At 39.4% G+C, this 26,558-nt stretch overlaps 1 protein-coding gene across 4 annotated transcripts in view; it reads left to right on the forward strand.

Annotated features, from left to right (window-relative positions):
- The first annotated feature begins 7,084 nt into the window (after positions 1-7,084).
- LOC149262621 (translocator assembly/maintenance protein) overlaps positions 7,085-26,558 on the forward strand; it is a 94,276-nt gene continuing 74,802 nt past the window's right edge. For 3 of the 4 annotated variants that reach the window (XR_016259178.1, XR_016259179.1, XM_089424977.1), the window contains exons 1-6: positions 7,085-7,204; positions 7,262-7,466; positions 7,556-7,612; positions 7,702-7,761; positions 7,983-8,051; positions 8,219-8,311. Coding sequence is in view for 2 of the 4 variants with exons in the window: in XM_089424977.1 (XP_089281103.1) it covers positions 7,323-7,466; positions 7,556-7,612; positions 7,702-7,761; positions 7,983-8,051; positions 8,219-8,311 (423 nt within the window). In the remaining 2 variants the exon portion in view is untranslated. The remainder of the gene's footprint in view (positions 7,205-7,261; positions 7,467-7,555; positions 7,613-7,701; positions 7,762-7,982; positions 8,052-8,218; positions 8,312-26,558) is intronic. The other variant, XM_089424980.1, reaches the window with a different exon arrangement.

Genomic DNA, 26,558 nt, shown 5'->3' on the forward strand with positions numbered 1-26,558 from the left:
AATGTTCAGCTTCCATCTATAGAAGATTTTGCTCCTGAATATATAAATGAGTTGTAGGAAGACTCTATTCTTGATAGGAGGATATGAACTTCATGCAGAAGCAATGTGGATTGTCTTAGTGTGGTGCTTAAAGGTACCAATCCAAGCAAAGCAAGGTGGATAGAGATCAAGAAAGTGAGGGAGTTGTACCCCCACTTACTTGTTGAGTAAAAAGAAACTTTTGGTGGTCGAAAAGCTTCCAGTGGGGAGGATTGATCCAAGGGATCAAAAATATGCTAAAAATTGAAAGCGCTCAAAATTTCCTGAAACTAAAGACAAAGCGTAGATCTCATCGTTTCTAATCCAATGAAATTTGAATTGCCTCAATATGACACCGTATGAGGAAGTTAACGCGTTCTGAAGTTTTTGGCAAACAACAGAAAGTCAACTTGTAGGGTTGACTGTGTAGATCATACGATGAGGTGGTGATGATGTTAGTAGGTTGATTAGATTGTACGGTTGGTAAATGATCTAATCCCACGAGGACATGTGACACGCTAGTATTGGTTTGAAGGATTGTGATCTCGGTCAATCCCGGGCCACCACGTAGGCGTCACATGGCCCGATGAGAGGTTGCCACGTGGCCTCAAGAATGATGCCAAAATTTTGTTTAGTTACAGACCAGCTTCGCGGGGTTCAACCTCATGACCTCTCGTTCATGCAACAAATGCCCGACCAACCGAGCTACAAGTGGTTCTTATTAACTATGGTAGGAAAATTATATTTAAAGTCATAAGGCAGAGAGGTTGGCGGGATGGGTTTTCGGCAACGTATATGACCATCGACGGAAGAGAAGGGAGTGGGGCACGTGGCACCCTTCCCGCTCACTAGGCCCAAGCCTTATGAACATCGTGAGACTAGGAGTTGGGCTAGGGAGAGCGTGTGGCCTATGACCCGTGTCGCTTGGTCTCATGTGGCCACATACGACCATGTGCGCGGGTTCAAGAGGGGGCTTCGACCCACGATTATTATTATTATTATTTTTAATGTTAAAAAACCAACATAACCTCTGCTCAAAGATGTGGATCAAACCTGTGACCTGCGGGATACCACTCCAACGCACCAACCAAACGAGCTATGTCACTTTTGTTGCTAGATTTGCAAGGTGATCTAAAGATTAAAAAAAAAAAAGATTAGGCCCAAAAATGAAAGTGCTTGGAATCTCCCAAAACCAATGTCAAGTCGTAGTGTTCGCCATCTTGATTCCAACATCGCATGAATCACCTCAAACCGACATCGTATGCTCAAGTTATGATGTTCTGAAGTTTTGGCTAAACAACTAAAAAAAATTGTGCAGATGGGTTGACTAGGCTACTGATTGGGAAGTTCGTACTATTGATTTCATGTTGATGTCAACATGCCAACTGGGTGTACGAGGGGCTAATCAGAGCCTGCCAAGTGTTGGTCCATATAGAGGTGAGTTGGCAGATTCTCATTGGTTCATTAGTGTGAAGTGGCCTAATCATAGGCCACCACGTGGCCCAATGGGAAGGTACCACGTGGTGCCTCGTGGTTGCACAAAAAATTGCAAAGGAGGCTCGAAGACCTCGGTAGGGTTCGACCCCTCAACCAGTTGTATATAAACTTCGCGCTTTACCAATGGGCCACAAAGTGTTTCTTAACAACTATAGTCGTCGGGTTATATTTCAAGTCATATTGTTTTGGTATTGGGAGGAGGGGCCAGGCGGCTAGCCCTGACCCCCAGGTCACGTTACCGACACACATGACTGCAGGAAAAAGGGAGAAGGTTAGGCACTTGGCCCTAGCCCTGGTCATGTCGGGCACTCATGTGCCCATGACAAAGGAGCTAGAGGAGAGGGGCGGGACACTTGGCCCTAGTCCCCGACCACTTGGAAACCCATATGACCCGATGGAGGAGGTTGTGTCGAAGGGCGTGGGCAGATAACCCTCGACCCTTGGTTTTCAACGCCCATTGCGACCATTACCCAGGACTACGACAGAGGGGGTGGGTAGTTGGCCTGGCCCCCGATCCTATTGTTTCCATATGACCTTATTCCAGAGTGGCAACAACCAAAGCCGTCAACGACAGATAGTTGGCTCCAACCCCTGACCTTATGGGCGCCATGTGGCCTTGATTTTGCGCTTAAGGGGTTATTAACGAAATTAAAGAAGCAATAGATTGCCCATTTTCAGTGAGAATCGCGCCGGTCCCGGGAAAATTTGTTGCTCGATAGGCTTTGTGAGGGGTGAATTTGCAGGAAAATTAGCAGGTTTTGTTAAATAACAGGGCTTGGCTTAGAGAAGCATCACTTGCTCAATTTGTAGTCTTTTTGAGCTCAAGAATAGCCTAGATGGTTGTTTTCGAGCATCCTGGACTCAATGGAAGCCTTAGTTTTATCATTTGAGCACTTTACGATGGGCTTTTTGCAGAAGCACTTCTTTTAGTGTTAGAGACAATCAAAGTTTGGAAGCAATATGAAGGCATTTTGAGCATGGAGAGAGCCTAGTCAGAGGTTTTCCAACCTTCTATTTTCATCTGCAGTAGTTGTAATTCAATAGAGTAACTCATTTTAGTCTTTTCTCAACACGAGTTCATGAGAGAAGCTCTTTTTAACACCTCATTGTGGAGTTGTTGTATGTTTTTGTGCTTGGATTTCAGGTGGAATACAAGGACCTGTTGTGTGAGTCCTTTTTATGTTGAAATTCTCATGACTTGCTATAGTGAGTCATTTTTCTGAGTGAGAATTATTTGTAGGAGAAACAAGCTACTCTATTGTCAACAATTTGTATGTACTCATTTGCTGCTGAAATCAATAGAGCAGTCTAGTTGTTAAAGCAAGCTCGAAGATGTAGCCGAGGAGGGGTGAACTCCGTCATTAAATGTTGTTGTCTTCTCTTCATGTTTGTCATTTTGAGTTACATATGAATGTGTTATTTTTAAAGTTAATGTGAAAACCAAACTCACCATTTTTAAAGAGATTGTGAAACTTGTTTACCTTTAAAGACCCATTTTGTTTACTTGCAAAACATGAGAGGAGGGTCAATTTTTGAGAGGAGAAGTTCTACTCCATTTTCAGATATGCTAGTATCAGAGTTGGTTCTGACCAAGTTGCAAATATGGGCAGGAAATTTAAGTGTGAAAGACTCCAAGAGTTGGAGGATATTAATTTGTCTCTTCGAATAAAGAATGTTGAGTTGAGGAGGTTGCTTGAAATTACAGAGGAAGAGAAAAGACAAATGCACCTACAATTGCAACATGTAGTGGAGGACCAAAATGGTGAGAGTTCCATCCTGGAAGCAACAAAGAATCCATCTAAGATGAAGCCAATTTGTGGACATGGTCTGTACATAGGATATGGACCCTATGTTGAGAATAATGCTTGTGAGTTTTGTCATCATCTGAAAGATTCTCCTTATGTGCCAATTGGTAAAAGTGGTTAGCTTGAGTCATCATCCATTGTTGGTGACAAGTCATAGGTGGTAATTAGGATTTCTCGTTCTACTCCCTCAACTAATGTTGATAACACATCTTTTGCAGCTTTTGGAAAGCATACCAAAGGTATTGGTATAAATATTTTAACTCAGATGGGTTATGAAGGAAGAGGCCTCAAAGTCAATGGCCAAAGTATTACTAATCCTATCGAGGTGAAGGAAAGACCACAATATGAAGGAATGGGTTATGGTCATGGAGAAATTGGAGAGTGCTCTAAATTTGTCATTGAAAAATGCTGCCAATGTACCTAAGAGTACAAGTGAAACTTGAGGACAATAAAGCAAAGTATGAATTAGTGTATGGTGAGATTATACTTGCTTCTGATTTCCAGATGGAAGATCAAGTTTGTCTTTAGCAAAGAGAGACTTCAAGATGAAGTTTGTTTGAGCCAAATAAAGATGGTTTTGGAGAGAATGTTCAGATTCCATCCATCAAAGTTTTTGTTCCTGCATGTTTAGAAGAATTGTGGCTTAATTCTTGACAGGAAGATAAGGACTTCACGCAGAGGCAAGGTGGAGTACCTTGATTGGAGTTCGAAGGCACCAATTCAAACAAAACAGAAAGGATTGAGATCGGGAAAGTTAATGAGCTTTTTCCTCACTTATTTATTGATACAGGATAAACTTTTGGAGGTCCAAAAGTTCCTAGTGGGGAGGTATGATTCGAAGATAAAAAAATAGGCAAAAAATGGAAGTGCTCAAAATCTCCCAAAATTGGCATCAAGTCATAGTGTTAGTTGTCTTGATTCCAACGTCGCTTGAATTGCCTCAAACCAACATCGTATGCTCAAGTTATGATGTTCTGAAGTTTTCGCAAAGTAGCGAAAAAAAATTGTGCAGATGGGTTGATTGGGTTGCTGACTGGGCAATCTTTACTGTTGATGTCATGCTAACTGGGCGTACAGGGGGCCAATCAGAGTTTGCCAAGTGTCGGTCTGTATAGGGGTGAGTTGGAAAATTCTTATTGGTTTGTTGGTGTGAAGTGGTCCAATCAGAGGCCACCATGTCAATGAGAAGGGGCCATGTGGCGCCCCATGGTTGACCAAAAATTTGCAAAGGAGGCCTGAAGGCCTCGACGGGGTTCGCCCCCTCGACCTACTATGTATAAAATCTGTGCTTTAACGGTGGACCACATAGTGTTTCTTAACAACTATAGTCGTCAGGTTATATTTCAAGTCATATTATTTTGGTATTGGGAGGAGGGGTCGGGCGGCTAGCCTGGCCCCCATGTCACTTTACCGGCACACATGCCCGACCCCAATGTCACGTTACCGACACACATGACCGTAGGGAAAAGGGAGAGCGTTGGGCACTTGGCCCTAGCCCTAGTGACGTCTGACACCTATGTGCCCACAACGAAGGAGCTAGCAGAGAGGGGCATGGCACTTGGCCTTGGCCCCCAACCACATGGAAACCCATATGACTGGGTGAAGAGGGTTGTGTCGGAGGGTGTGGGTGGATAAACCCCAACCCTCGGTTTTCGACGCCCATCGTGACCATTACCCAGGGCTACGATGGAGGGGGCGAGTAGTTGACCTGGCCCTCGATCCTATTGTTACCATATGACCCTCTTCTGGAGTGGCGGGAGCCAAAGCCGACAGGGGCAGACAATTGGCCCAAGCCCCGACCTTATGGGTGCCATGTAGCACTGATTTTGCGCTTATGGGGTTGTTAGAAAAATTAAGAAGGTAACAAATTGACCATTTTTCAACAGGAATCGGTCCTGAGCGAATTTGTCGCTCGGTGGACTGTGTAAAGGGCGAATTTGCAGGACAAATAGCAGGGCTTGGCTTGGAGAAGCATAAATTGCTCAATGTTTTACCTTTTTGAGCTCAAGAAGAGCCTAAATGGGGGTTTTTGAGCATCCTGGACTCAATTGTAGCCTCAATTTTATGATTTGAGCACTTTCTGATGGACTTTTTGCAGAAGCAAGTCTTTTAGTGTCAGAGACAATCAAAGTTTTGAAGCAATATGAAGGCATTTTGAGCATGGAGAGAGCCTAGTTAGAGGTTTTCCAACCTTCTAGTTTCATCTACAGTAGATGTTACTTCAGTAGAGCAACTCTTTTTAGTCTTTTCTCAATATGTGTTCATGAGAGAAGCTCTTTTCAACACCTCATTGTGGAGTTGTTGTATGCTTTTGTGCTTGGATTTCAGGTGGAGTATAAGGACTTGTTGTGTGAGTCCTTTTTATGTTGACATTTTCATGACTTGCTATAGGGAGTCATTTTTCTGAGTGAGAAATTCTTTGTAGGAGAAACAAGCCACTCTACTGTCAACAATTTGTATGTACTCATTTGCTGTTGAAATCAATAGAGCGGTCTAGCTGTTGGAGCAGGCCCAAAGATGTAGCCCAGGAGGGGTGAACTCCGTCATCAAATGTTGGTGTCTTCTCTTCATGTTTGTCATTTTGAGTTGCATATGAATGTGTTATTTTTAAAGTTCATGTGAAAACCAAACTCACCATTTTGAAGAGATTGTGAAACTTGTTTACTTTTAAAGACCCATTTTGTTTACTTGTAAAGCGTCAGAGGACAGTTAGTTTTTGAGAGGAGAAGTTCTCCTCCATTTTTAGATCACAAAGGGAGACTAATTTGTAGAGAAATTTTGCAGTAAAACTTCAAGGAGGCCTATCTTGCTCAATTTTCAACGTTTTTGAGTTGAGAAGAGCCTAGACAGGGCTTTTTGGGCATTATGGACACAATGACAGTGTTATTTTTGCAGATTGAAGCTTGTATGATGATGCATTGAGCATTTGAGCATATAATAAAAAATAATACCATTGGAAGCTGGACCTAGAGACATAGCCCAAGAGAGGTGAACTCTGTTATCAATTTGCTATGTTTGATGCTACATGTTTGTCCATTTTTAACTGTTTAAATTCTGCAAAATTTACTTAAGTTTGTGTGCTTTTGCAATCACGATCCATTGCCTAAAAGACATAAACTAGCTTGCAAATCATTTCATGAAACCTTCACTTTTTAATTTTGGATCACACAAAAAATAAAGATATAATCACATGCCCAACACATTATTAATGTTTCACAATAATAAATAAATCCAAATATAATCACTTGCCCAACACATTATTAATGCTGGTAATGAATGCCCCATAAGTAGACCAAACGCCCGAATGAGATCTCATGGACAGAAGAGTGACGTCCACTACACTGGTTTAGACATTTAACACTTTAAAAACATTTAAAGTATAGCAAATACTTACTACTTTCTAAACAAAGAGAAATTAAAACTTGACATCATATTTTATATATATATGTTTTTTATATTGTATAAAATAAACCAAAAAAAATTAAACCTTATACTAAAACATCATGGACCATTAATAATAAATAAATAAATTCAAAGAAAAAAATTAAAAAGTTAAATTTTATACTAAAACATCATGGACCATTAATAATAAATAAATAAATTCAAAGCAAAAAAATTAAACTTTAAGTTGAAAAATCAAATATTTCAGTTGATTTTGTTTAAAATTAAACATTTTTTTTGGTTGCAAAACACTAAATTCATTTTTAATTAAGTGATATATTAAATCAGGTCACCAAAATTGAGTTACGAAATTCCGATTTTTTTGCCAAAGGGGCTGGAAAAACTCTTACCACATGAAAGCACAACATCACAACCTAACATCTGTTCTAGCTCACGGGGTCGTGGTTTACCTCCCGGGATCCTCAAATGTGAATTTGGTGTATCGAATGATTTTAAGCATCGAACTCATTTGAAACCTTGATTTTCCCAAGCTGTGGCGCGTGAGTGAGGCACCTGGCTTTCACAGGGTTTAGGGTTTAAGAGTTTGTGGTGGACAGAAGAATGGAAAACACATCAACGATGAAGAGCAAGATGAGTGAACTAGGGGCACCTCTCAACGATCTGCCCCCAGTTGAATTTGCGTGTGCCTACGGATCAGGAGTTTTTCCTCAGCTTGGTCTAGTCCGCACACAAGAGGAGGAGGAGGTATATACATAACAAAATGCCATTGCATTGCAAAATGGCACTCTTTGGATCGAAACTTTGAATTCGTTCTTTGTGGTTTGTGATTACAGGAGCCCATGGTGGATTATATCTTGGGAGTTGCAGATCCCATTCAATGGCACACAGAGGTCAGTAAATATTCTTCTCCGTATTTCCTGAATTTACCATGTGATGCAAGGAAAGAACTCTCAGTTACGATGCCTATGATGCTTTACAGAATTTACAGAGGAACGGGGATCACTACTCATTCTTGATGGCGTTTTTGGGCGCTAAAACGGTCAGTTCTTCTTGCACTGTTAATTATTATATTTGGCATTTGCAGCATAATAAAAGCGATTTGCTCGGAGAAGAGTAGGATTCTTTGTGTGTTGTGTGTTTGTATAAATCAAAATCTCGCCTTTAAGAGTAATTTTTTTTTGAAAAAATGAACAAAACAAGCCAATTTACAGATATAAGATACTCAAGCCTTCCTTTTTTTTGATCTTTTAATGGTATCAGATTACAGAAGTTGCAGAGGAGATTGGAGCTGGAGTTCATTTCAATGCATTTGTGCCTTGGAAAGATAAGGTCTGTCTTTAACTCTTATCCTATATTTCATAGGTTGCTCCTGTTTTATCCAGCTCTTAAATTTGGCTCAGGCAATGTGTTCTATCCATCACCCCATGAAGTTTGTAATCAATTTCGCTTCGGCCCATCCCGATGAACTTAGATTGCTGTGCATTTTCTATTTGCAGAAAATCAAGTACGGTGTGATTCGCATGCATGAATTGATTCGAGACGTACTGAATTGGCACCGGCTGTATATAAGTGGCCGTCTTCAGAAGCCTGTACGTGTACTTTGCAGGTGTGGTTTCTAAGTTGCAATGAAAAATATTTCCTAGATTAACTGTGTTAATGTGGTAATCCTGTCCTGCTTGTCTATTTTGCCATTTACCAGTTTTATACAAATTGACAATCTCATCGGTCTGTGTGCTTTCATAACATTTGTGTACACAATTCTACTTTTATAATATTTGATAGAGATCAAGGAGGTTAAATGCTACCTATCAGGCTATCCCATAAGTTCTAAGGGCGTCGTTCACATATCCAGGTTTATTTGTAGTTAAATATATTACGTAATTAACTTCAGCATTTTCCAGTACCTTAGTCTGTCGGACATGGAGTTATTGGGAAGCACAGGCAGCAATCTGTTACTCATGTGGTTTGGTACGGTGTTTATGGCTAACTCATTTGTCCATGCAGACATTGCAAAGCACATTACTTTTTATGATCATGTTAACAATTGACATTGTTAGGAACATTTTGCATCTCTCTTAAAGAAAAAATGGAGAAACACACAAGGCATTTTTAGGCAGAATGCAAGAATAGGAGAGATTCACTGGCAGGGAATCGGGATTTATCACAAACTTAAAAGAGCACATGTCAAGACTAAGAAACCATTCCATACAAGCGAGATGGAGGGCAATGATCTACCGAATGCATTAGTCAAGGAATCTTGTACAACGACAATTGACAAACAATATGGCGAGTGCATGTTATAGCCCTTAATAGTTGCAAAGATCCTTCAACACTTACTTAACACTGCCTACAACAGTATAAATAAGAGTGTTACAATGTTTCTCACTAATTCACTTTCATTCTCGTCACAACTGTAATGACCTTTATTTAGCAAGAGTCTTGTTAGAGTCCTCTCAACTTTCAACAACAGTTGACACAGATTGTTGGTTGCTGTGGTTGGTGTATCACCTATTTGTTGATTTAGTTTCACTAATTGATAAATACATTTGCTCGAGTGACAAAATGCTTTATATCTTCTCTTAGACTTTAGCTGTGTTGGTTTTTGAGAGCACACACTCGTGAGAACTAGAGATAAATTTCACACTAAACTCTGTCAATTCATATTTGCTAAGGAACACAGATTCACTGTGCCTATCTGTCTTAAAACTGGAAAGCTGAAGATAAGGACATTATGAACTTTATCATGCAAATGATATTTCTACTGCAAAAGATTGGTATAAATGCACCAAAATAAGAGGAGAATACTCACAATACACAAACTGTTTCAATGAAAAAGTTTATATTATATTATAGAAGTGCCCTTTTGGCAGGGTTTCAAGCAAATGTTTCATAAGGAATAATAAACTCCACAATTCCTTTCACAAGAGTAAAACTTCTTTATAAAATTACACTCTCTTATGCCCTACTAAAGAGGATATGAGATATTTATAGTCCTAAGTGTTACTCCCGTTTAACTTATTATTCTATATGGGATAATTCTAGATTCATAAACAAAAGGGGCCATGTAAGGGACCACAAGACTGAATGCATATGGCATTACAGGTAGAGTGTTGGCTTTGATTGAGGACACCCTTTTTTCATTTACCACAACTTCATAAATTTCTAATGCAAATTAAAAGAAACTCCCCATTGTTTCCAAAATTGGGGTCCAAGAACAAAGTCTAAATCATCGATAATAGCATGAAAATTAATTGCAAAATATATTTGTCTATAATGAGTGTCAAATCTTTAAACATATGAGCTTTCTTACCATATACGTGTGGTTCCTTGATGTTCTTTGCATGAACATGTAGATGATTTTCCGAATCAATATTGATAAAGTTATACACACTTCTTGGATCTATAGCAACAATAATGGTTTGCTTTTGACTGTATGAAACCCAAACCCCAATCTCATAGAAAAGTGCACCCAACTTGCATGGAAACCTGTGTAGATTACCATGCCCATTGGAGAAGAGTAAAGGCATGTGTGCATGCTTCTTCTATCCTTGAAAAAATGCTGTATCTAATTCTGGAAATACTCCCTATTCCATGTACTATGTTAAAATTGGAAAAGCAATTCCAAAATAAGGAAAAATAATAGCTACACCCTCAACCAATATGCCTATTTTGCTATGTTGCATGGGTTCCCGAACCCGGGGGTGGGGTTCTCGAACTCGTCCCGGGTTCTCGTCCCCAAGTATCGGATTCGGGTTCGGGTGCTTCTGAGAAGAACCCATAAGAACCGGGTTCTTCTATGAAGAACCGGGTTCTTCATTAAAAAAAATTGGGTTCTTTTGTCCTGACGGGTACGAAGAACCCTCATGATGGGTACTTGGAATGCCAAAATTAGGTTCTTTTGGGTTCTATGGGGTTCTTTTAGTTTTTATATTTTATTTTTTAATTAATTTAATGGGCTTCCCCTAATATTCTAGGTAGCTAGTTCTTCATCTTGCGAGAGGAATTGGAGTACTTATGCCTTTATCCATTTAGTAAAGAGAAATATGTTGGGCTCAAAGAAGGCAGAGAACTTAGTGTACGTTCATAGCACACTTCGTCTCATATCTCGAAAAGACCCTGGATACGAGGGTCCTTTCAAGGGATGGGACCAATACACAAACGATGCTATGTGTGTGGACGAGGAGATACAACTAGATGGCCTTATTGAGCTACCTCCAATTGCTATGGATGAGCAAGAGCCTCAGGATGAAAGTGATCCCTACTTGGAGAGCATGCTAACTGAAGATCTGAGTGATGTTGATGACATCGCTTGAGGAAGCCATTGTTCACTATTAGATATTTTTATTTTAGTATTTTAAAATTTCTCAGTTCTTGTTTGGAGATGCCTTAAGACAAATTTTGAATGTAGTATGACAATGGACATATATCATGATTCTTATTAATATGTAAACTCCAATTTGCACTTGATATCAAACTAGAAATTTTGAAATTTCATTGTGAATGTTGAATGTTCAATGATGTGCATGTTTAAATATTTAAAGTTTAAATCATAAATATTTTAATTTTCTTGTTTAAAGTTGAAAAATATACAAATTCATATATATTATAATTTATAAAATATAATATTTATATATATTATATTATATATATATAAATTATAATATACCCCCGACGAACCCACGCACCCTATTTCGAAAAATGGCGTACCCGTCCCCGCACCCGTACCCGTCCCCGAACCCACGTTTCCTAGCAACATAGCTATTTTGACATCACTGTGATGTTACTGAAGGAGGAGAACACATCCCTTTTTGTGAGAAAGGTTTTCTCCACAACTCCAAAGTCTCTCCCTCAAGATATTGAACTTCACATTTGCTAGGGGCTCCATCAAAATATCTGCAATATGCTGAAGGCATACTCAAAACAACAACTCTCTTTTGAACTTTGTCTTTTAGCAATTGATACCGAATGTCTATGTGCTTGGAGCAAGCATGAAACCCTAGATTCTCAAAGAGCTTGATGCAACCTTAATTGTTAGAATACATTATAGTGGACTCCAACATTTGATTGGTCAATTGTGCTAGCAACTTGCAAAGCCATATGGTCTCATAACTAGTAGAATTGACTAATATATACTTTGCCTTTGTTGAACTAAGCACAATTGTTGCCTACTTCCTATTGAACCAAGATAATGTACTTGATCCTAAGCTGAAATATAAATTTGAATTGCTCTCCCTAGCACTAGCAACTCTTTCCCAATCAAAGTAAAAAATACCATGCAACATCAATTCACCATCTCCCACATACCTGAAGCCATTATGAAACGTGCCTTTCAAGTATTGGAGCACAATGAATCTACTTGGGTTCAACCATGAACTGACTCAATGTATTTACAACAAAGCATATACTAGGTTGAATATTCACAAGATACATAAGGGAATCGTTCCTATCCTTATACTAACAAAGATCTACCAAATTTGAATCTACATCAACATGACTGTAGATTTGGAACCATAGGAGTGGCCAAGGGTGTGCAACAATGTTACATTTATCGTTATTAGCAATTTATCGCGGGGGTCCAAAATTTTAATTATAGGAAATATCGTGGAAATTATTGGAAATTATCAGGAAACACAATGTCACATAAATTGTTGATTAGAGTAGAGAGGAAGTCATCTGCTTGTCTAAGTGCTATTAGCATAAGAACACAAAAGAGTGCCACTTTAGCAGAATATTAATTTATTCAACTATTTCCTAAAGTTAGACTTAGGAAACAGTAAAAGTTCCTAAGTTAACGTATGATTTAATCTCAACCATTGATCACGATTTAATCTTAGCCGTTTATAAGGAGATTTAGGTCTTCATAAATGTATTTAAGTCACAATGTAATGTATTTGTCAAAATAAAGAAAATGAAATTTTATTATTATTGAAATTGACTTATTAAAGCATGGGTTTCTTGCTTGGGTCAATTGTTTTTAGGTCAAAGTCTCCATTGAAGACTTCTAGGCTTTATGTCAAGTGTCCTTGTCCATGTCATATTGTAAAGAGCCCTTCTTGGGATTTATTTATCAAAGAAGAACTTTATTTTATTGTAAAATAGGTCATTTAGGCCTTCTTCACAAGTCGGCCTAAATCTGGGCAACTTAATCACTATATAAAGGCAACAACTTGACCTCATTCGGGTCTCACTCACAACAAGTTCGATCTGCAACTTCTAGGGCAAGAAAAAATATGAATTTCAAGGGAGAAGAAGAAAGATAGCTAAGGAGAAGGTGGTCTCTCACAAGCATTAGAAGTCAGAATTTTCTCTCTCTTTCCCACACGTCTGAAGCTGTGCCACTGCTAGAAGGGAGGCCGAAATTCTGCTGTTGGGGGTCGAAATTCTGCAACTAGAAAGTCAAAGTGCTAGATTGTTGCTGGCCTGAAGTTGTTGGATAAGAAGAGACTACTACATTTTGGAACGCTGATTTGGTGGAGGAGGAAGGTCTATTGGTCTAGGGTCTTGGTCCATCTCAATTTGAATTATTGAAGGAAGAGTTCTTGACTGCATTTTCCCCCATATAGGGGGTTTTAGCCTGGACTGTTGGCCTACATCTGGTGTCCCTGATCTTCATGCTTTGCTTTTGATAATTGCTTGATGAAACAAAAATAAAAGAACATAAGAAAGTCAATAAGAACATAATAATACCACAAGTAATTATCAACATAAGATAATCTTTTTGCCTTTCTGATTTTCTAACATGGTTTTAGAGCTAAGGTGAAAGGAAGGAAAAAGGCAGCCTGCAGATCTATCGAAGAAAAGAATCAAGGAAATGTCATTCAAGAGGATCATATAAGTTGATAAGTCTACCATCTATAGGAATAATGACAAACTCAATGAAGGCAGAGAACAAACTAGAAGGAGCCTCCAACTACAGGGCTTGGAAAAAGAGAATAGATCTGATTCTCGAAAAGAATAAAGTCTTAGACCTTGTTCAAGGAAGAGTCAAGAAGCCTACTGATGAATCAAGCAATGCAGATAAAGTGAAGTTTAGAGAACTTGAAATCGTGGCTATGAATCTAATAGTAGATGGAGTTAAGGATAACTTAATTCCATACATATCTAACATAAATTCTGCTCAAGAAATGTATGAGGCTCTCTCCAAGTTATTCACAATCAAGAACATTAGACAAATAGCAAGCCTCAAGAATGAACTAAGAACTGTCAAAATGACAAATGATGATACTATTTCATCATACTTCATAAGGATATCTAGAATCAGGGATGAACTCCAAGCAATAGATGAAATTGTCTCGGAAAAGAAGTTAGTAATTACTGCCCTTTTAGGACTACCTAAATCTTCGAGTTCCTTTGCACCAGGACTCAATAGTTGGAAAGATATACCAACATTTAAACAAATGTGGAATGCATGTAGCCAAGAAGAAGCCAGAATATCGATGTTGAACAACAAGAAAGAGAATGAAGAAGAAAACACCTCAAATGCTTACTCTGCTCATCAAAAAAAGGGAACCTTCAAGAATTTCAATGGACCAAAGAAGAAAATGGACCTATCCAAGGTTGAATGTTACAATTGCCACAAGTTGGGACATTACCAGAGTCATTGTCCTGAGAATCCAAGAAATAAGAAAAGAAATAGGGATCAAGCAAATGTTGCTGATGAAGGACCACCAAAGAAGAACAAGACTGAAGAAGAATCAAAAGTCAAGGACTTATACTACTAAGTCCTCCCTTACACATATCCTCCCTTGATCTTCTATTCTAAGTTTTGAATTGTTTTCATTTATGTTTTGATCTCTAGAATTTGTAGGTCTAACAGGTATTGTTAGAACACCTTTTATTTTGATAAAGTTGTAGGTATCCCTCAAGATTGGATTAAGAGGGAGCCCTCACCATTTTACCAAAGATAAGTATCTTACTCCTTGTCTTATCTTTTATGTTTGGTTTCCCTCTCTTATCAAGATGTGTTTGTATTATATGCTAATAACCTTTCTCTTTATATTTTTCCTTGGCTAGGAAAGCTTGCTAATTGCTCAAGGATCATGGATAATACTTTAGAGGATAGACTTGAAGCATGGAAGAAGGTTTGCCCTTTAAGAATTGTTGTCATACAAGGTTTGTTAAGGAACAACTCGAGGTATGTCTTAAAACTATAAGTTTTGTTATAAAGTTCTCTTCATGCAAAAAGGAACAATCATTCTTTCTTTTAAATTTTGCTCTACATTACTAACATCGTTATGTCTAGGGTTTTGAATCGTAAGAGATTCTTGTTTGGGTGATTAATCATTAGATTGAATCTACCCTCATTATATTCATTTGTATGGAACCCTGAAAGGTTCTATATAAAACCCTAACCTAAGGGTATGTCCATAGTTATGAAACCCTAGTCTACGTAGGTTTAATGATGAAGTCTAGAAATCCTACTATCTTGTTTAGAATCTTGGTATTGTTATGATAAAAACCCTAGTCCGTTAGGGTTTTCCGTTAATGTTGAAAATGAAGCCCTAGACCTTTAGGGTTTGGTAAATTAGGGTTTATGACCAAAACCCTTATAATATCTATATTAAGATCCTAAGAATGGAGCCCTTGGTGTATGTTGGTTTGTCTGGTCAAAACCCTTGCCTGGTCAAAATTATTGTATGTCTAACTTTAATGTATTGATATTTGTGTCTTGGGTTTGCCTTGTAGATATTGTTGTGATATGCTTGTGCATGATTATGAAATCCTAGATATGTATATATGCTAACCTAATTGTTGATGAACTCTAGGGTTTGTAACTAAGCACTAGCAGGAGTTTGATATTCTAAGATATGATGATATTCTTTCCGATATGATGATTAAATTTAGTGTTAGGGTTTGTAACTAAGCCCTAGTAGGAGTTTGATATTCTAAGATATGATGATATTGTTTCCGATATGATGATTAAATTTAGCGTTTGGAACAAGTTCCAAACCCTAGTAGAGTCAAAATTGTATAGTGAAATTGTTATTTGATTGAATTACTAATATCTAAGGCTTTATGTCTCTAAGATAAGGTTTGTAATGGATCATAGTAGAATCTGTCATATATCTCTGAAAATAATATTGAGGCCCTAGATAGAATGAGATTGATCTAAGTTACTTTATGTTGTAGTCTAGGGTTTGTAACAAAACCCTAGCAAGAAGTTGAAGTTTAGAAGTATATGTCTCTTACTGATTATGAACCTAACTAGGTTTAGGTATTTGATGTCTAAAGTATTTGATTGTTTTGATGCTTCCATTATATTGACATAACTTTGATATTGTTAACTTCATGCTTCTATATATATATGTGGTTGTACTTACTATTATAGTTTTGCAGGTACCCATGATGTCCGTATAAGCAGGATCAAGATGACTTTGATGAAGTTATGAAAGGTTGAAGCTTCTCTAATGTTATAAAAGAAGAAAGTAGTTGATCTACATAAGTGAAGAGGGAGCCAGGATAGAAGAAAGGGTATATCTCCCGAGTTGAGAGGGAGGGAATATTATGACAATGAATACTTTAAAGTAAGCAAATGCACTATTGATGTATATGAAGTTGCAAACAAAAGACTTGAGAAGTACTGAGGCTATATTTGGTGTTGCGGAAGAAGTGGTAGAAGAAAGCTTCCGACAAGATGTATTTGTATAAATTGATATAACCAACATCCGAATGAATGAAGACACCGAAGGTTTGTGTCTACTTGTATGTATATTTGAAAGTTTGTTATTGATTGGGGTTTGTGTTTGTACATGTAATTCTCTCCATAGAAAGGTTGAACACTCTGGAAGCATGGATATATCTAGTTTGATAAAGAGAGTTAAAGCATCTAATAATGGATGCTTGGGAGGACATTTGACCGACCTATGTGTGTTTGATGTCCTGATCCCGAAGAGGGAGGGTGGTGTTGGTCTTGGAGCTTTGACCTTGGATACACACCTAGATCCCTGGGTTGATGGTTAGTTAGTAAGCCTGATGGTACTTAGAGTGGCTGAAAGCTTTAGTCCATCTTAGTCCCACCTGGATAGATAACCCTGGTTAGGTATCTAGTCCGTGGCACTGAGTGTGCTTGAACTCTTCGTAGTTCATATTGGAGATCTTCCATGTACCTCTATATGGTTGTAATTATGAATACCTCCCTAGTTAAGAGGGAGTGTTGAAGAATGTAACTAGGTTCGGTCTTCATAAATATATTTAAGTCACAATGTAATGTATTTGTCAAAAGAAAAAAAAATGAAATTTTATTATTATTAAAATTGACTTATTAAAGCATGGGTTTCATGCTTGGGTCAATTGTTTTTAGGTCAAAGTCTCCATTGAAGACTTCTAGGGTTCATGTCAAGTGTCCTTGTCCATGTCATATTGTAAAGAACCCTTCTTGGGATTTATTTGTCAAAGAATAAATTTATTTAATTGTAAAATAAGTCATTTAGGCCTCTTCCAAGTCGGCCTAAATTTGAGCAACAAAATCACTATATAAAGGCAACAACTCGACCTCATTTGGGTCTCACTCACAACAAGTTCGATCTACAACTTCTAGGGCAAGAAAAAGTACGAATTTCATTGAAGAAGAAGAAGAGGGATAACTAAGGAGAAAGAGATCTCTCACAAGCGTAAGAAGTCGAAATTTTCTCTCTTTCCCACACGTGTGAAGCTATGTAGCTGCTGGAAGGGGGCCGAAATTTTGCAGTTACTAGGAGGCCAAAATTCTGCTATTGGGGGTTGAAATTCTGCAACTGGAAAGTCAAAGTGTTGGATTGTTGCTGGGCTGAAGCTGCTGGATAAGAAGAGACTACTACATTTTGGAAGGCTTATTTGGTGGAGGAGGAAGGTCTATTGGTCTAGGGTCTTGGTCCATCTCAATCTGAATTACTGAAGGAAGAGTTCTTGACTGGGTTTTCCCCTATATAGGGGTTTTAGCCTTGGCTTTCCGTCTACATCTGGTGTCCCTGATCTTCATGCTTTGCTTTTGATAATTGCTTGATGAAACAAAGATAAAAGAACATAAGAAAGTTAATAAGAACATAAGAATATCACAAATAATTATCAACATAAGAAAATCTTTATGCCTTTGTTATTTTCTAATAGGGTTGAGATTGAAATTATAAGAGGAGATAGAGTGAGTTTATGGCAAGTTAGTTGAGCTCAAGCAGGTCTGAGAGAGCAATAAAGGAAGAGCGAGAGTTTCAATAGATTGCGCAACTCAACATCCAAGAAAAGGAAATCGAGTGAGGGCCGAGCCTTTATAGCCCAACATAGAGGTCTATTCGCACGTGCATGCAGGAGAGAAGTGCACTCGCACGTATGGGTTGAATTGCTGATCCGCGAAAGAGTTTCGCAGATATAGCACGCACGAAGGGAATCAATTTAGTTGGAGAGTGGACAAGTATTTTCTTATGATAAACTAGGAAGTTTCTCCCTTGTTGTAATTCACAGAAGAAAATCTTTTGCTGTAGAAGAATAATAAAACACTCACAATGTTGCAGGTTTTCCCCGAAGTTGGGGTTTCCTGGGTATCTCTTGTGTTCTATGGTTTGATGTGTTTGTCTTTTGATTTATTTTCTGCTGTGCATATTAAGTTAGAAAAGTCAGTGCATTTGTGATTTAAGTTTCTAGAATATCAGTTATTTGTGTTTCTGGGTTTTTACACTTAGAAAATTGCAAATCAGTTTATTGCGTTTTAAGGAAATCTAACACGGTATTAGAGCTCAGGTTTGTGATTGAAAAACAAGCACAAATTTTATCTTCGGGAGTAGTTTTTGCGATTAAGAGGGAACAAGTTATCAGATCGATTTGGACGTTAGAGGTTTGATTTGTATTCATTAGTTTAATTTGGCAGTGTGGCATATCAGGGTCTCAAATTTGAAAACAGACTGGACGGTGCATCCAACTTCTGTTCGTGGTGTGAAAGGATAATAGTGGTGCTGGAGGAACAAGGGGTTTGGGATTTTGTTGATAATGTCCCAGCCGCACCCACAAATCCTCAACAATTGGCTCAACATAACAAGATGGATGCCAAGGCAAGAAGGATTATCTTGGAGGGAGTCAAAGACCACATTATCCCTCACCTAACTGGGAAGAAGAAAGCCAAAGAAATGTGGATTGCCATCATTGGTCTTTATCAGGGTTCGAGCGAGGCTAGGAAGTTAGTGCTGAAGGACAAGCTCAGGAGCATTAAAATGTCCAAGTCAGATTCGGTGGTTTCTTACCTCACCAAGTTTTCCAAAGTAAAGGAAGAGTTGGCTAGTATGGGTGAGACAGTTCCAGATAGAGATTTGGTGAATTTTGCTCTATTGGGTTTCACCAAGTCGTGGCAAAGCTTTCATGGATGGAATATGTGCCCAAGAAAACTTTCCAGATTGGGAGAGGTTGTGGGGTGACTGCGTCCAAGAGGAGATTCACAGACAAGCTCAAGCTAGATCTCGTGTTAAAAGCGAGGAAGATGAAGAAAATTTCGCTCTAGCCAGCAAAGGGACCAAGTCCAAGGGTAAAAAGAGTAGTGGTGGTGGAGAACTGAGTTCTAAGGGTGAGAAGAAGAAAAAGGATCTTAGCAAGATCAAGTGTTTTTCGTGCCACCAGTTTGGGCATTATGCTACTAAATGCCCTAATAGGAAGAAAGGGTCCAAGAAGGACCAAGTAGCAGCCTCTGCAGAGATAGATGAGTTTTCCTCTCATTTTGAGAAGGAGTTCTCACTCATTGCCTGTATGGCAAGTTCGGTGACTAAGATTTTATGGTATGTGGACAGTGGTGTGTCTTGTCAGAAACAAGAAGTATTTCAACAAACTGTCAGAGAAGGACATGTAGTTTGATATTGAGATGGGAGACGATGGGAAGTACTAGGTCGAGGGTATTGGTACAGTTCGTTTTGAGAGGGAGTTTGGAAACCCTCTATATCTCAGAGATGTTCTTTACGTACCGGGGCTCAAGAAGAATCTCGTTTCAGTTTTAGCTTTGGAGGATAAGGGGTACGAGGTGACCTTCAGATAAGGAAGGGTTTTTATAAAACCCTCAGACTCTAAGGTGCCGAAGTAGATCGAGTTTAGGCACAAGAGCCTATACAGACCAGTGTTTTTAAAACCGGAACCGGTGACCGGACCGGTCCACCTAATGAACCGGTTTACCGACCGGAACCGGTCTAACCGGGACTGGTTTGGTCTAAACGAACCGGTTTTAGAAAAATACATTAAATAATTATTTTTTAATGAAAAAAACTATTTTTAAGATTTAAAACCATGATTCCAAGCCAATAGAGACAAAATATGCAAAGATTGCTCATTGATATACCATGTAAAGCCTTAAAGGTGAATATATCAAAATGGCACCGAGTGCAATACATATCATCGACAAAATACATAAGCAATGAGGCTCTAAATGGCCACTAGAGTGCAAAAATAAAGCCTACAAACTATGGGGCCAATGGCCTACTACAAGACTTCAGTCTAGACTCTACATATATGATAATAGTAATACTATAATAGTGATCAACATTATCACTTGAAGTTGAAACTTCTCATGAGTCTCAGTCATCATGATCAAACTCAGTTGGTTGAGTCTCGACTCCCAAACTGTGTAGCCACAAACTTCTCTATTGGTTCAGTGACTTGAGTCTCAAACTTCTGAAGGTATTCTGCCCTAATATGCCCTATTATTTCATTTGGTGCTCCACATGGCTTTACATGGCCTCCTATCCCAGCCAAGTGTTGCTTGAACCTGTTAATACCCCCTCCTTGAATGGATTTTTGGCAATATTTGCAGATCATTTTGCCATCAATCATATCACAATGAGCCCATGCAGTATCTTCGGCTTTTGGAGGCATGATGACTCCCTGGATGGTAGATCATAGAAGTGAGAAGTTTATAACACAAAAAAAAAATTCATGGACAGCAGACTCAAATGAGGAATTATCAAGTGCAAATCCTTACCTGGAAATGCAAACTAGCTCCCTTAGCCTCCTCTTGAAGATGGCAACTCCACTGACAGCTACACACTATCTCCAAAATAGCTCCAACTCCAACTCCAAGATGACTACTTCAGCAAAAACTCCACACTCTCCAAGCTCACAAACAAACTCACAAACACTCACAAACACTCACAAACACTCCAAATCAGTTGTGTGAGACAAATGAGAGTGAGAGGGGTCTCTTATAGCAAGTGTGAGGGTGCTTTTGGAGGGAAAATACCTTTCCCTCACCCCCAAAACCCCTAAACCACAAAACCACAGTGCTTTTTGTCATAATTCGGCAGGCTGTCCATAAACCGGCCGGTTTAGGACGGAACTGGCCGGTTTGCTACAAACCGGCCGGTTCCGCCCTAAACCGGCCGGTTTTGACGGTTAGGGCCAGATTTCGGTCACATGAGGCATCTAACCCGGTTTTTAGGCCGGTTCGGACCGGCCAGGCCTCTAATCGGCCGGTTAGACCGGTTACCGGTTTTTGTGGCCGGTTTTTAAAACTATGATACAGACTATAGTTTGAGGCAATCGAAACACTGACTAGCAGAGGAGGCCGTGACTCAAGCAACGAACTTGGAGAGTTGTGGCATAAGCGCATGGGGCATATGCACTATGGAGTGCTGAAAATTCTTAAGGAGATAGCGACAAGTCTGCTAGAGTGCAACATTGATCAACATGAGGTGTGTAAGGGTTGCACACTTGGCAAGTATACCAAGTCATCTTTTCCTAGTAGAGACGACAGGGCCAAGGGTATCTTGGACCTTGTTCATTCAGATGTATGTGGTCCTTTCTCTACAGTTTCCCTTAGTGGGTACAAGTACTATGTCACCTTTATAGATGATCACTCGAGAAAGACCTGGATATTTTTCATGAAGAAGGATGAGGTATTATCAAAGTTTTTGGAGTTTAAGGCCTTAGTTGAGACCTAAATTGGTAGGAAGATCAACGTGCTGAGGTCAAACAATTGTGGGGAGTACACCTCAAATGCATTCAAGGAGTTATGTGCCAAGGAGGGCATTAGGAGGGAGTTGACCACACCATATAATCCTCAGCAGAACGGGGTGGCAGAGCGCAAGAACAAAGGCATAGTTGGACGGCCAAAGCCATGTTGCATGATCAGGGGCTGCCTAAGTTTCTTTGGGTGGTGGTATACAATACAACAATTTTCTTGTAGAACCTGAGCATACATAGAGTGTTGGGGCGAGTTAAACCAGAGGAGGCAGTTACAGGGAAGAAACTAGATGTGTTACATTTATGCATATTCAATAGCCTTGTATGTTGCCATGTACCCGAGGAGAAAAGGAAGAAGCTAGAGCCCACAACAGAGAAGGGCATCTTCGTGGGTTACAACGAGACATCCAAGGCGTACAGGGTGTACATTACAGCACACAGGAAGATAGTCATTAGGAGAGATGTGAAGTTTGAGGAGGATAGGGCTTTGAGAAAGTCCTTAGAGTGTGAGCAGGCTATTGTGTAGGAGGAGGAGTAGCGAGCTCCCAAGTAGGAAGCTTAGTGAGTACCTCATACCACAACTGTGTGTGGACAGGATGAGGATGAGAAGGACACACAAATGGAAGAGCGAGTAGAGCCCACTCAGTTAGTGACTCCCAGCATAGGGAGGAGAGCAAGACAGGTAGATCAGTTGATCTAGGGGACATAGGAGCAAGTTTGTGCTCCAAGTACTTCAGTAGACAACTATAAAGGTACACAAATAACATGGTACTTATGACTGAGTTGTTAGATGTCGAGCCTTCTAGTTATTAGGAGGCAACAACAGGTGTGGAGAGATGCCATGGTGGAGGAGTAATGCCTCTATCATGAAGAATGATGTTTGGGAGGTGGTGCTGAGGCTAGAGGGAAAATCTGTGGTAGGCTAGTGAAACAAATATAGATAATGTGCCCTCTCAAGGTTAAATGATACTGAAATGTGGAGCATGCAAGTTTTGAATTTGGTGGGGTGGTGGTCATTCAAGGGTTGGAGAGCACAAAGAACATTTATTTCCTTTGAACGATAGTCTATGTGGGATGTGATGACCATCATGCTAGCTCCATTACACCATTGCCATTATTCCTGTCTGAGTCCTTTGTAGGTCATGTCTATTTCTATTTTATAACGCAATGCTTTTATGGCTAGTATTATCTAATCGATTGTTTGCTCTCTTCACATTTATATTTTCTCTACAATAGAGAGGTCCTTCTTCATCTTTATCTTTTGTGAGCGAAGGAGGATCTCACCTTCTTCTTACTCGAACCTTTCTTCTCCCATCCTATGTAGTGCTTACTAGACTCTTCTATTCTTTCGCTTCTTAGGTAGGTGAGTATATGTAGATGGTCCATTAACGTGCTTATGTCTATAACGATGGAAATAATAGGGGGTCCAATAAGCTCATTGGCCCATTTTCATGTGGACAACTCTGCATGGGATTTTGTTGAAGAAATACCTAATATTATTCATTAGGAGTTGTGGGATCTTGAGGCCAAAGTGGAAATTGACCATTCTTGCACCATAGATTCAATAATTATATTTCATATCTCAAACAAGATTCCTAAATTAGATCACACCAAAAGAAGACAAAACCACCACCAGCTCATTATATATATCTACTAAAATATCAAATTGCTATTGAGGAAAGTAATCATGGACAAACATGAGGAAAAAGAACAAATCCTACAGATATTAGACAATGTGGTCTTCAATCAAAGGGAGACGAGGCTTCTTTTCAAGCACATGCATGAGTAGCTACCCTTAGGCTTTGGTGCTAGTGGTAGAAACAAGGAACAACCGTCCCATAGAGGTAGATGGCTCAAGTTCTGCATAGTTTTCATGCAATTACCTTTTCAATTTTGCAAGTTATCTTGTCTATCTAAGCATATTAATTAAAGGGTGTTAGTCTTACTGTGTCTACAAGATCCAGCATGGAACTGATGGGAGTATTGAGAAGTACAAGGCAATATTTGTGGCCAAGGTGTTCTTGCATATAGAGGAAGTTGACTATGATGAGACCTTTGCCTTAGTTGCTAGGTATTCATATGTCAAGGCGATTACAACATAGATGGGGTGGAAGATCCACCTGATGGACATAAAGACAACCTTCCTCAATGGGGTTGTTGAGGAGGAGATTTACATTGAGACACTAGAGGGATTCGAGATATATGCAGTAGAGATACACATGTATGTAGACTCAAGAGAGCTTTATATGGGCTCAAGCAAGCTTCGCGGGCATGGTATGCTTGTATAGACAATTACTTCAACGATTGGGCTTCATCGAGAGTGAAGCAGACCCCAACCTCTACTACATTGTTGTTGGATATGAGTTGCTTATTCTGGTGCTATATGTGGATGACTTGATTTTGACATGTGTAGATAAGCTCATCTAGGAGTGTAGAGAGATTTTGCAGGCGAGTATCAGATGAAGGATATGGGGTTGATTCACTATTTCCTTGGGGTTGGAGGTTTGACAGGGTGATGGAAAGATCTTCGTGGGATAGGGCAAGTACACTTTGCAGATTCTGAGGAGATTTCACATGTAGGATTGTAGACCTATGACCATGCCTCTAGTCACAAACTGGAGGAACGTGGATACATCCAGATCATAGTGAGTAGATTCCACACTTTACTAGCAAATGATTGGGTTATTGATGTATTTGGTGAACACATATGTTTTGCAGTCAACTCTTTCAGCCAGTTTTTGGTCGAGCCTACTAGACCGCATTGGGTTGTTGCAAAGCATGTGTTGAGATATCTCGGGGAGGGGGGGCAATAGAGCATGGATTGTGGTATAGACAGGTTGATGAGTTGAAGCTTGAGGGCTTCACTGATGCAGATTGGGCAAGGAGCTCCACAAACAAGAGAATCACATCGGGATGTGTGTTCAGTGTTGGATCAACAGTTTTTTTTGGTTCAACAGGAAGCCGAGATCAGTCACATTGAGTTCAACCAAGGCCGAGTACATGGTTGCCAATTTGGCGGGGTGCGAAGCTATTTGGTTGAGGAAACGTCTCATGGGTTTGTTCAAGACAAATTTGGAGTCTACAGTGATACACTCTGACAATCAAAGTTGCATCAAGCTCTCTGAAAAGCTTGTGTTTCATGATCGCTCCAAGCACATCGACATACGTTATCACCACATTAGAGATGTTAACCAGAGAGGTATTGTTACACTCCAGTACGTACCAACAAAGGAGTAGACAATAGACATTTTGACCAAGGCTTTGCTTGGGACCAGATTTGTTTACTTAAGAGAGAAGTTGGGTGTAGTGTAGAACACCTTCCTCCCTTCCTCTATAAGAGAGAGTGTCGATTGGAGTAGAGAGGAAGTCTTCTACTTGTCTAAGTGCTAAGACTTGTAGAATAACACAATAGATTGCCTCTTTAGCAGAGTGTTCATTTATTTAACTATTTCCTAAAGTTAGACTTAGGAAAAAGTAAAATTTTTGTTGATGGTGTTGGAAATCCGTCAACCAAGGGGTCTCCCCGATGTGAAGTCCCAATTAGACCTCACACTGTTTGGAATAGGAGCCCCATCTAGAGTATCGGCTCGGTTGCCATGTATTCTTATAGATTTATCTTGGCTCTAATTGTCAGAAAGAGAGAGGAACGCGTGTGTGCCTTCGAAAAGCAAATAAGTGTGCTTGATGAGTGTTCGGTTGTAAGTGTGTCAAAGTTCTTCTACTGCGGAGGAAAAGAGTAAAGTGAGCCTCTAAGAGAGAGGTAATAGTACCACCCAAGTAGAGACACACACAAACAAGAAGGATCTGTTTGACATCCAACGGAATAGTCCACAAAAGATGCGATGGTCATTACAACCAATGAATGAGAAAGATTTGTCTAGTATCCTGCGGAATAGTCCACAAGGATGGGACAACAATAACAACCATTACAACACATTCTCAATATGATAAGTACTAAAATAACCAAAATAGTTCAACTACTTTAGCACAGATGAAAGCAAACATGAAATACAAACATATCGCAAAATAGTTTTACAAATATTCATAATCCATGCATGAAGAACGTGCTGGCCATGAAGGCTTTTGTTATTAAGTAAAAGTTCCAAGACACATGTATACAATGAACATCACTAGCTCCAATAGTGGAGCATTGGAGCCACTCCTTGCTCCTCAAAAGAACTAGCTTATCTCTCTAATGCCTTGCGGGAGGAGCCAAGGTGAAAAGTGCTTTGCTCATACAATGAGGGTGTATATATAACCAAGAGATGACGCTTCACCTTCCTTGTGACTCTTTGACTACCCTCATGACTATTTGACTTCCTATGACTTTTCAACTTTACATGGCTCTGTTGGAAATACTGAGAGGGGGGGGGGGTGGTGAATCAATATTTCTTTTCCAATTGTTACTTTACCAGTTAAGATTACTTAGATAAACACAAAATGAACAATAAGAATAAATACTTTTACTAATCGGGAATAATGAGGACTTCAATCCTCTTCTTTACAACAAATCAAGTACAATAATAATTAGGGCTCCAACCCTAGATGAAGACACCAATCTCCAATACACCAGGCTCCAACTTGTATTTTGCCAAGCACCAACTTGGACTTCACGAGGCTCCAACCTCTAGGGCTCCATCCCTATCTTCCCAAGGCTCCAACCTTGTCTCTATGAGGTACCAACCCTTCTCTGGTATAGGCTCCAACCTGGTCTTCTTGAGGACTCCTATCCTCTAGGGCTCCAACCCACGACTTCAATTCTTCAAGATAAGTTTAATAGTTCTTCAAGACTCCCAATATCTTCTGCAACTAGCCTTGACAAAATCTTCACCTTCAACACTGCCTTCACTTAATCTCCAAATCACTTCATCAATGACAACTTTATCTTCTTAGAAGCCGTCACCACAACTCTTCATTTCAACCAAACAATTTCTC

Source organism: Pinus tabuliformis, chromosome 6 (assembly GCF_031772625.1).
Source record: "Pinus tabuliformis cultivar Carrire ecotype Pingquan chromosome 6, CPIR1, whole genome shotgun sequence".
NCBI lineage: Eukaryota > Viridiplantae > Streptophyta > Pinopsida > Pinales > Pinaceae > Pinus > Pinus tabuliformis.